This window comes from Mercurialis annua, linkage group LG5 (genome assembly GCF_937616625.2).
Source record: "Mercurialis annua linkage group LG5, ddMerAnnu1.2, whole genome shotgun sequence".
In the NCBI taxonomy this organism is placed as follows: domain Eukaryota; kingdom Viridiplantae; phylum Streptophyta; class Magnoliopsida; order Malpighiales; family Euphorbiaceae; genus Mercurialis; species Mercurialis annua.
Genome location: NC_065574.1, coordinates 8,045,327 through 8,056,970, shown reverse-complemented (window position 1 = coordinate 8,056,970; position 11,644 = coordinate 8,045,327). Strand labels below are relative to the sequence as shown.

Genomic DNA, 11,644 nt, shown 5'->3' with positions numbered 1-11,644 from the left:
TAAAGTATTGACAAGTGACAACCATGGTACTTGATCCACACTTATAACAAGATAAATTTAGAAGCAAATTTGCGAGGAAATATAAAAAGATCATTGAAAAGATAAATCCAAAAATTTAACATAAGAAATTTCTAAAAGAGTAAACTGCAAAAAATATATTGCAGTTATTCAATATTAGATTGAAGACATTAATATTATTTTTAAAAAAATATGAATTCTTAAAATTAATTCAAGTCAAAATCAAATAGAATAATTTTTTTAAGGGTTAATGTTAAAAAAAATCACGAACTTTATACGTTTTCTCATTTTAATCACGAAGTTTAAATTTTCTCATTTTCATACACGAACTACCACTTTTTCCCAAATTCATACACCGTGATGAGGTGGCACTCATTCATTGGTGTAAAATGACATCCACCTCAGCTAATTACTCCATTGGAGCCGTGATACCTCAGCACCGTGCATGAATTTGAGAAAAAGTGATAGTTCGTGCATGAAAGTAAGAAAATTTAAAGTACATGATTAGAATGAGAAAACGTGTAAAGTTCGTGAATTTTTATGACATTACCCCTTTTTTTAATTAGGTTTTATAGATTATGTAAAATTTATTTACCTTTTTTTTCAAATTTTATATAAATTTCTTTTCTAAATGACATGTAGCAAAATAATCCATATTATTAATAAGATGAAAACTTATAGTAATGTCTCATATAATATTTTTCAAATTTAAATGAAATGAATTTTTTAAATCCAAATTAACGGTTAGTCTATTTGATAATCGAATATGTTCTATCAGAAGAAAAAGAACTTTATTAATCAATTGTTTTTTTAACTTATTAATCAATTAAATAATTAAGAGAAAATTAGAAAAAAATACTCTCTTTTTGAAAATAATATGATTTCCTACCTCAACAAAAAAAGGATAGAGAAAATACCTCACCATTTTAATGTTTTTATTTTTTTACTCTAACACCTATTTATATTATAATTATACCTACCTTTTATTATTATTTTACTCTAACCATATTTGACAATTGTCATTCATTTTTTTTTTCTCTCTCCTTTTCTCTTTCTTCTCCATTCATTTTGTTGTCCTTCTCTGTTCTTTTTTCCGCCATTGTTTTTCTTCATTTTCTTCTTCTTCTTCATTCCTTCTTCATTTTTGTTTCTTCTTCATCATCATTCCGTCGTCGCTCCGCCATCATTCTGCCGCTGCTAAGCCGTTTTTCATATTCAATTTTAGCATTTTTTCTTGACTCGTGGTGAATAATACGATTTGTTTAACTTTCAGATCTAAATAATTAATCTTGAATTTTTTCAATTTTAGATCTAAAAATCTGCATTAAAGACGTTTTTATACACAAAAAATGATTTTCTGGAAAAAAACTGCTTCTGATTATCATATGAGTATCATCACTGCATTATCATGCAAGTATCATAACACTGCAGAAAAAATCAATTTTTTTATTAAAAAACAGCGTATGATTATCATGTTATTATCATGTCGCATGACATTAATTATATGATTATGATAAGATTATGATAATACAAATGTACGATAATGATAATAGTATGATAATGTTTTTATGATAATATAATTATAAGCTTATAACAGTATGATAATATGATATTTACATGAAAAATATTTTACAGAAATAGTGTCATATGATAACGAGATGATAATATTTATGGTACATATATGATGATATATATGATAATGTATGATAAAATAGTGTCTGATTATCATGTCGTTATCATAACACTGGAGTATGATAATGAATTATGATAATGTTATGATAACTGGATGATAACGTACGTGAAAATAGAATTACAAAAAGATTCATGACACCAGTATCATAACCAGATGATAATAAAATAATAAAATTATGATAATATGTAAAAAAATTTATAGAAAATTATGATAATGAGATGATAATGTAAAGATAAATGATACCTGTATGAAAAAAAAAATTACAAAAAAATTACGATAACGAGATGATAATGTGAAGATAATAGTATAATTATATGATACATGCATGAAAAAAACAATTACAAAAAAATTATGATAATAAGATGATAAAGTGAAGATTATAGTATGATAATATGACCTTATTATACTTCATTACCATACTATTTTCTTCACATTATCATCTCGTTATCATAATTTTTATGTAATTATTTTCATATAGGTATCATATTATCATACTGTTATCATAATTTTATTATTATGTCGTTGTCATAACATTATTATTTAGGTACAATAATACATTATCATCTCGGTATCATATGATTATATTATGATAACAACATGATTATACAGTGATAACAACATGATAATCAATTTTTTTTTGAAAATCTTTCTTTATACAGTGTTATGATAACAACATGATAATACAGTGATACTCATATGATAATGTAATACTTTGATAATCATATGATAATATGATACTCTGATTTTGTCTAATATTATCCAGCAGTTTCATCACATTATCATATAATAATCTGCTACATATTGTACTGATAATGACATGATAATAAGATGCAATGCAATATGATAGACTGATAATTACATGCTAAGATGAAAATGTGATAATCATATGATAATGTGATACAGTGATAATCATATGATAAAGTGATAATGTGATTTTGTCTTACATTATGCAGCAGTATCATCACATTATCATATAATGATCAGTTATATACAATTTTGAATAATGACATGATAATAAGATGACAATGCAATATCACAAACTGATAATTACATGCTAAGATGAAGCTGTGATAATCATATGATAATGTGATACTGTGATTTTTTATTTAGTTCATATAGTTTTTGAATATGCTATTAATATAATAAAATATTTAAATATTAGCATATATTTTTAAATTAGAAAATATTTGATACTGAAATAAATGAAATTTTTTTTTTAATTTATTTAATAATGTGTAATCTGCAATTTTATTAATTTAATCAATGAAGAAAAAAGAAAAAAGAAAAAGAAATGAATCACAAAAAAGAAATAAACAAAAGGAAGTTTAAACCTGTGAATAATTTGTAATGGGTATAAATAAGGTATGTCACGTCATACGAGAGAGAAAAAGAGAGAGAGAGAGAGAGAGGAGGGGTGACCACGTGGAGAGAGAAAAAAAGAAAAAAAAGAGAAAGGGGACCACGTGGAGAGAGAAAAAGAAAAAGAAAGAAAAGGGGACCACGTGGAGAGAGATAGAGAGCATGTGCAATGTGTGATATGTGTCAGAGTAAAATTATAAACAATCAAATAAGGAGAGTAAAATCATAAAAATGTTAAAACAGTGAGGTATTTATACTAACTTTTTCTTATTGAGGTATAAAATTCTATTATTTTTATTTTTAGGTAAATTCTTAAATCTCTCAATAATTAATCCATCCAATGGAATTAGCCGAAAGTGACATAATGCATATTTTTATTACAATTAATAACACCAACGATAAGTTATATATTATTTTATTGAGAAATTCTTAGATTTTCCGATTTGGAGATGAAATTTTCTTGTAGATGGCTTTCCAAATTACATTTATATTCGGATCAAACTTTGCTAGCTTTTTCCTCTTCGTAAGAGGATTATGAACACTACTAATCTCCTGATTCTGATCGGATATGGAAATCCATTCCAGGCTCAAAAGTTTCCCTATAAATACCACACATTCTAACTTTTTTCTACTTCATGTTCAGTTTAATTTCTTTGCTTTCAAAAACCTCTGCCCAATATTATCAGATTTTAAGAAAAACCTCAGTTAGATACAATGCTGCAAAAATCTGTCCTTCTCCGACAAGTTTGGAAGAATAATTTAAAGTATGAGTTCTCACTCATAAAGAGTTGCTTGCCCTATTTCTGCGTCGTTTCGCTAGACACGGAATATCCCGGATCAGTTTACAAGTCCACCATTAAAAAGGAGTTTTTGTCACAAGCCTCACCTCAGGATATTTATTCTATAATGAAAAGGAACGTCGATGAACTAAAAGTTCTTCAGTTTGGATTGACTCTTAGTGATGCTAATGGAACTCTACCAAGCTTCGGTACGGGATTTTACTATATGTGGCAATTCAACTTTAGTGATTTCGATCTTGAGCGTGATTTAAACGATGAGGAATCTATTAAGTTCCTTGAGAAACAAGGAATGGATTTTAAAATGCTTAGAGAAAAGGGCATTCATTCTTCAGAATTCATAAGGTTACTAGTAAGTACTGGATTGGTTATGAACAGATATTCGAACTTGATTTGGATCACTTTTCACGGCTGTTATGATTTGGGGTTTTTAGTCAAACTTTTAAGTAAGAAAAAGTTGCCTGATGACATAGGGTCGTTTTTAGGGTTAGTAAGATATTATTTGGGATATAGGATTTATGATTTGAAACTCATGAGCTATTTCAACGGATTATACGGTGGATTAGAAAAGATTGCAAATTTACTGAATGTTTGTCGAGTTGTTGGGAAGAGCCATCAAGCAGGATCTGACAGCTTGTTAACTCTACAATGTTTCATGACATTGATGGATGTCTATGCCATCGGGTTCAATAGCTTTTATTACAGCGGCTATGTCAAAAGGTACTGTAACGGCTATGAAGGATTGATGTACGGACTCTGTCAACAAATTGTAACGCACAACCCTCCGTACTCTTGATGACCATACCGGACTCCGAAAAATAGCAAATCCAAATGCAGTTAGTAATCAAGTATGGAGTGCATTCTACTTCCAGCCTTGGACAAGATTATTTTATGTTGCATTATTTCAAATACATATGTAAAAAAATTGGTCTCTTTTTGTTCCAAGTTTAAATTAATAATAGAAATAGACTGATCGTTTTAGAAATATTTCTTACTAGTTTGATGAATGTCAATGTTCCCTTATTTCAATGCTTAGTGGATTATATAAATTACCTATGTCAAATCGTTTGCGGAAGAAAAAAACTGGCTATTGCCTGTCTCTATGATACCATAAACGCAAACTATTCTTTGCAAATTTACCAAAAGAGTTGACTTAAATAGAAAGTTTCACTTGTTTTTAGGCCAAAAATATGATCACTTGACCACAAAACTAGCTGCAATTAATTTTAAAAAGCACAATGAGATCAAATTTGTAAATTTACATGACCTCATCGAGTGTTCATCCAAAAGTATCACTAAACGGACAATCTTTGCATAAGCCATCCCAAAAACTGTCCATCAAAACTTGCAAAAACTGCTCACCTTTCCATGGCACAGCAATTTCTGATGTCTTCAAAATACTCTACTTGGCTTTCTTCTTTAGCTTCTTAATGTTGCCATTGGTTGCGGTCTCGTTGGATACGGTCTTCGCGTTGGCGTATTCATCAGTGCTGATGCTCTCTGGTTTCTTCTTCTGACTTTCTTCGTCTTCATCATCCTCATCATTAGCATTATTAGTAGCACCGTTGTTATCTTCCTCATCATCACTTCCCTTAGACTTTTGCTTTGCTGAAAGCCTCTTACCACGACCTCTAGGCTTCAATTCTCTCTTTGATTTAGCTGTTTTAGGAGCTTCAGGTTCCAAGCTTGAAGCGTTATTATCATCGACATCCTCGCCTTCAACTTCTTCATCATCCTTCTCGCCCTTTTTTCTTTTTTTAGTTTGGTCTCCACTCAGCTTTTGTAATTCTGGTACATAGGCTGTTGTCTGAAACCAGAAATAGAAGTCAAATATGAACCATGTTGTTTGCCAGTTAGGTAGATATGGTCAGACCAAAAAATCAACTACTTACCCTACCACCGGAGGTAATAAAATTGATTTTCTTCCCTGCCATAACCAAAAATTTGATAAATACTAGCATGTGATCCAATCTTGATAAATGAACAAACAGATACTGGCGAGTCGAATCAAACCACAATATCAAATTAATAGAAAACGTTCTTTCAACTCTTAAAATGGGAATAAACGTATGAAGAGAAAAAGAGAAACCAGTATTGATAGGAAGGTAAACAATGGGTTAAATGGAAAATAATGTGATATATCAGGTAGTTCAGCAGCCAAACCATCAACAAATGCTTTCCCAGGCTTCTTTTCTCGGGAATGAAAAATCCAGTTATGGGGAAATTCGCTACTATCTGCCCCAACTTCTACTGCTTTTTCAATTACCTGTAAAATAATTATTTCGTCAAAGGTAACTTACCGTTAACATTTCCAGGCTTTTTGCCCCATCGAAAATGAAATAACCAATCAAGAGGAAAGCGACTGGATGCAGCATCAACTTGAACCGCATATTGAATAACCTACATATATTATCTTCTACTTTTCCATGAAAAATGCATGTTTTACAAATAGAATGAACAATAAGACTCCTACTGTAAAGCAGCATGATCTCTCCTACCTCCTTGATGCACTCGAGTAAAGTTGCACAATTTTCCCTGGAAAAGCTGGAAGCACTTTGCTCTGGATGAATTCTGGCCTGATACAGCGTAAAAACATAATCAGTGAACTCCGACTTAAGGCAAGAGGAATGAGATGAGAACCATAAAACTCAAACCCCATAAAGTTGTGGTATTTATTGCATTATACCAACAATATTCCTTCTCCCCCACTGTTTCAGCCTTCATATAAAGACTGACCAAAAACTCCTTGCTAATTGCTTGTGTTCCAATAATCTTTGTCTTTTGTAATCATGAATAATGTCTGGATAAAATTTACTCATTTCTCCCTATATTTGAATGCATTTCTAACTCTTCCAAATTTTAAAGGATTTAATTTAAGTTGCTGGCACAGGAATTTGTTATTTATCCATTCCAATGACTCCATTAAGTTGCATAAACTTATGCAAACAAGTTTTCCCTTAAACTCCTGAGATTTCTGAGATATATATGTCAATTAGAAATTCCTAAGTTTCACACAAGAGAATAATCATTTCACGTTGTTCTGAATATTTCAGAAGTAAAGCTAGAAGAGCAGGAGAATGAGTTCTTAAGCCTACGTTTAGCCAAAAATAATTGAAAGAAACATATATGAGCTTCAAACTGCCAGCCATAGTATAGGTGGAAACATTGAGCATATCTGGAGTTCCAATTTTATTAGAAAAACCAACTTAGCATCAGTGTGGAAGTGGTCTTACTTGGTATAGCACTTCATCTGCAATCCAGTTGCCAATACCAGATATAAAACTCTGCAGTGACATGCATAGGCTAGAGTCAGTACTCTAAAGTATACTTGCAATAATACTATAATAGCTGCACAAATAAACAAATTTCTCCAAAGCCTGTATTGTCTTGGAAATATGTAGACAGAATAAACAAAATTCTATAATAGCTGCACGAATAAACAAATTTCTCCAAAGTCTGTTTTGTCTTGGAAATATGTAGACAGAATAAACAAAATTTCCCAACCTGATTAAGTAACAGAGCCTTGATAGGCATTTTCTTCTTGCGCAAGGATTCGTGAAATTCATCAATTGTCATTAAGTCCAGTAGAGCATCAGGGCCAAGCTCGGATATTGGAGGCGCAGACGCAGGCTACACCAAGAAAATACACAAGATAACAAAGAAATTAGTAAAAAAAAGTTAAATTATGTCAAAGAAGTTGGACAATCACAGATAATTTAAATAGAAAAATAAAGATAATTACATCTTTGAGCAAGCGAACTTTTGCAAATCGCCTTTTATCCGTGAAAGACAGCTCCAGACCATCATCTAGCTGTATCACATACTTTGCTGGTAAATTGAGGGTTAAATACTAAAAGATGATAGATGCATGCTTCCTCACCATGTCTAGGACCATAACTCATGTTTACATGCATCCATAAAAGTTAACATCAAGTATAAGTAACAATTTTCAGCATTTCATACTAAAGAACATCACATAGACCTCATTTAATCTATCTATATAGGTTGTTTAAGGCATACTTTTTTTAAGCCAACCCAAAAAAGTAAGGCTTTATTCTGTTATCTCCAAAACACTCTAAATAATCTAATATACCTTAAAGACAGAAGAAAACGCATAAGTGTAGAGTGAATATACTTGTACTATAACAAAATGCGAAGCACATGATCATAATACACCCTGTCCCATATCAAAGAAAACCCCGTTGAATTATTTTACATCAAACCATAATATGCACCATTGGACCAAAAACGTTCACTACCTTAAGCATAGAATTCGCAGTTTGATATAAGTATATAAAAAAAATACTACTTATATCCAACCAACGCATGTGTACCCAAAATGCAAAATATTCAAACTCATAAAATTGAGCTTATTCTTACTTCCACAAACAGCTTTGAATATTTGGATGGCCATTCATCATTGTCGTTCACCGCAGACCTGTAAGAAATACTCTATTACACTATCTAATACGACTATGAAATTGCTAATAAATTTTATATAAATATCAGTATGATAAATCAACACAAGAAAAAGTGTTACCTAAATTTTATGCATAAACTGTCAGTTTTCATAAAAAAATTAAAATAATTGCAATATTCTTTCATTAAATTAGCAGTAACCAAATATGAAACTTAATTAACAAAGACAATAAAAAATCTCACCTTTTATATTTAGTAACAGCAACTCCCTTAATATACACAGCACCAGCCATTCCTGAAACCCTAACAGAAAAAGCCGTCAAAATCTCCAAAATGCCGATCCTAAAAATAATGATTTGCATGGAAAAATTGAAATAAGTACCAAACTGAAATGAAGGAAAAGGAGGGGAATCGAGCTGGATCCAGAGATTCTTCCCTTTACGATGAGCGGAAATCAGGGTTTTGCCTAGAAGAGCCGCCTCGAAATCAGACGGAGAAACGCCGTCTATGACTTTGGTGTCATTCGCTATAACGGCCTTTATGATCTTCTTTCCTAAGCAATTCTCTTCTATTGCTTTTCTCGCCGCCTCTACCTCCGGTAACTCCGGCATTTTCGTCGCCGGTGAGTGTTATCGGCGGTGGGTTTTTTTTGGCGCGAGGTTTTAGAATGGGAAATCGCAGGTGTGTGGGTTTGGAGAGTGCAACGACTCTCTGACTCAGAAGTCGGAAGTATCATATTAAGGAAAAGTACATAAATAGCTTCTGAAGTTATCTATTTTTCATAATGTGCTATATTAAGTTTGTTTTCTTTCAATCAGGGGTCTTAGCTATTAAAAGTAGTGTAGCATGTCCAATTTTACCATCTCTCGACTTTTTAGTGATAAATCATTTTAAGGTTAATGTCATAAAAATTCGTCAATTTTACATGTTTTCTCAATTTAATCGCGTTTTTAAAAACTTTTCATAAAAATATGCCAACTTTTTTTTTTTCAAATTCATACACGGTGCTGACATGTCACTCATTCATTGGTTAACAATGACTTACACCTCAACAAATTGCACCAATGAATGTGTGTCACGTCAGCACCGTGTATGAATTTGGAAAAAAAAATGAAAGTTGATGTATTTTTATGAGAAATTTTAAAAAACGTGATTAAATTAAAAAAACGTGTAAAGTTTGTGAATTTTTGTAACATTAGTCTATCATTCTAATTACTTTATATTACACACTGTAATATTGATTGGGGGAATGCATGAAAATGGACAAGCCTCTCAGTCTTTTTATCTTTATATTATTTTTCTATAACAGAAAGAAAAAATTATATGTACTTTCAGTCTTGAATAAAACATATTTTACTGCCTATGATGATTTGTTATTTTAATCTTTTCAAGTAACCCATTAATGAAGTTAAAAACTAATTACTTTAGTCACTACATGCACATGAGAGACTTACAAATTTCATTCACGGTTTGCTCGCAAAAACATTTATAAGAAGTTTCCAATTTAATAATCAGTTTAATGTATAAATATTGTAGAGTCTTATGGACTATATAGAAAATTATAAACAAATGATGTGGCTGAAATCGAGATTTTTATAAGAAGTTATCCTTTTAATGAAGTTTCATATCTTCCAACTATAGAAATAGAAAACTATAGTGAAAAAAAGTGGAGCTGAATTTGGCAAACCTTACAAATCAAAGTTGTGAAATATTAAAATAAATATCATAATAGTATTTTAATCCATAAAAGCTTAGCATGCAATCTAGGTGATTACGTATAAAAACACATAAATAATTAAAATAAACTGAGTTAAAATAATAAAAATAAAATGAATAAAGGATCAATTCACCCCCTCAATTTGGCACGAAATATCAAAAAATTCATTTTGGACATTTTTGGATCAAACAAACCCGCAACTTGCGTTTTTCGGTCAAAAAACCCTCCCCCCCCCCCCACTCTCAGCTAAGCAAGTGTGTTACACTCTCCCGAAAAAAATGAAAAAGTTTAAAAAAAACCCTCAATATTTTAGTTATCTCTTAAATTAATACTTAATAATTTTAATTTTCAATTACAACTTTTAATAGTTAAAAATTCAATAACTAATTTAATTCTTAATCAAAAATAAAGAATTTTTTTGTATTTTTTCCCTTCTTCTTCTTCTCCCACCTTTCTTCTTCTTCTTCTTCTTTCCTTCTTCTTCTTTCTCTTTATTCCGACCGCCGCCGTCCGTCGCCGTCGCCTCCGTGCCCCACTACCTCAGTCCCCACCATCTCCTCAGGAGAGGAGCTGCTGCTCCTCGCCTGAGGAGCAGCAGATTTGCTCGTAAGAGCAGATCTGCGTTTATGCGAGGAGCAGAGCTCCTCGCCTGAGACGAGCGTTCGTCTCAGGCGAGGAGCTCTGCTCCTCGCTGCTCCTCAAAGACGAGGAGTAGCGGCTCCTCGCCTGAGGAGCGGTTTTTGATGGAAGGGGTCGGTTTGCGACGGAGGGGGACAGGCTGTGACGGAGTGGGTCGGGTGGTTTCCGGCGGCTTTTTCCGATGGTTTAGATCTAGGTGGTTAAATAAAATAATTAGACTAATTAGGTTTAATTAGGAATTTAATTGTGTTTAATTAAGGTTATAATTGTGATTAATTAGAATTAATTAGCTTAATTAGCTTAATTAGCAATCTCACTCTCTTTTTAGGGTGTTTTTGTGTCAGAGGGGCTGATTTGAGCGAAAAACGCAAGTTGCGGGTCTGTTTGAAATAAAAACGTCCAAAATGACTCATTTGATATTTCGTGCCAAGTTGAGGGGGTGAATTGATCCTTTATTCAAAATAAAATTGACAGCGTATGTGTTTTACGCAAATATTGTTTATAGTCCTTTGAAGCAACGTTTGGTTGCCTTGATTCTTTTGATGTTGAACCGGATGAAGATTCCAATTCGTGATTAAGTTTATGCGATGAACTTGCAAATTCAATGGCTTTGCTCGATTTTTGAGTGTTTTTTTGGTTTGATATGTATTCTTAAAGGTGTTGAAATTTTGTGTCTTTGTTTGTTTACAATTTACATTATTTTTGTAATTTTTTTAAAATTAATTTTTATCTCTCTTGTGTTTTATTGACTTGTTGTAAAAATGACGTGACACATCTGTTGTGTGGAAAAAATACTCTAAGACAAACTCCAGCACATTCCTCCAAATTAAAAATTGTCCTTCTCCTTTATCAATAATTAGATTATTTTTATTTAATTGATTTTTTAATTATACATGTTAAGTGCATGAGCGGATTAGATAGTTAAATGACTTTATAGTCGTTGGATATGTTAAATGGAGATTTAGTCATCAAATTCATTCAATGAAGCTTTTTACATTCAAT

The 11,644-nt window shown here is 31.6% G+C and overlaps 2 protein-coding genes across 3 annotated transcripts; one reads left to right on the top strand and one right to left on the bottom strand.

Annotated features, from left to right (window-relative positions):
* The first annotated feature begins 3,743 nt into the window (after positions 1–3,743).
* LOC126682735 (probable CCR4-associated factor 1 homolog 11) lies at positions 3,744–4,934 on the top strand. The gene has a single exon (XM_050378486.2). The coding sequence runs from the start codon at positions 3,785–3,787 to the stop codon at positions 4,661–4,663; it is 879 nt and encodes a 292-aa protein (XP_050234443.1). The 5' UTR covers positions 3,744–3,784; the 3' UTR covers positions 4,664–4,934.
* Positions 4,935–5,002: 68 nt separating this feature from the next.
* On the bottom strand, positions 5,003–8,999 carry LOC126682733 (formamidopyrimidine-DNA glycosylase). 2 transcript variants are annotated; one of them, XM_050378484.2, is made up of 10 exons: positions 8,669–8,999; positions 8,530–8,581; positions 8,248–8,305; positions 7,610–7,678; positions 7,372–7,497; positions 7,101–7,151; positions 6,366–6,443; positions 6,168–6,267; positions 5,760–5,794; positions 5,003–5,674 (listed from the first exon to the last, which is right to left on the bottom strand). In XM_050378484.2, the coding sequence occupies exons 1-10, from the start codon at positions 8,895–8,897 to the stop codon at positions 5,270–5,272; spliced, it is 1,203 nt and encodes a 400-aa protein (XP_050234441.1). In that variant the 5' UTR covers positions 8,898–8,999; the 3' UTR covers positions 5,003–5,269. The 2 variants fall into 2 exon arrangements, with proteins under 2 accessions (XP_050234441.1, XP_050234440.1); XM_050378483.2 differs by lacking the exon at positions 6,168–6,267 and adding an exon at positions 6,031–6,133 and having other exon boundaries at positions 8,669–8,998.
* Between the last annotated feature and the right edge of the window lie 2,645 nt (positions 9,000–11,644).

Excerpts from the sequence above, each read along its gene's own strand:
- LOC126682735 (XM_050378486.2), top strand. The coding sequence starts at position 3,785 with ATGCTGCAAAAATCTGTCCTTCTCCGACAAGTTTGGAAGAATAATTTA.
- LOC126682733 (XM_050378483.2), bottom strand. The coding sequence starts at position 8,897 with ATGCCGGAGTTACCGGAGGTAGAGGCGGCGAGAAAAGCAATAGAAGAG. Across the intron at positions 8,306-8,529 it reads GCTGTTACTAAATATAAAAG|GTCTGCGGTGAACGACAATG; the intron begins GTGAGATTTTTT and ends TATTTCTTACAG. Across the intron at positions 5,795-6,030 it reads TGGGAAAGCATTTGTTGATG|GGAAGAAAATCAATTTTATT; the intron begins GTTTGGCTGCTG and ends TGGTTATGGCAG.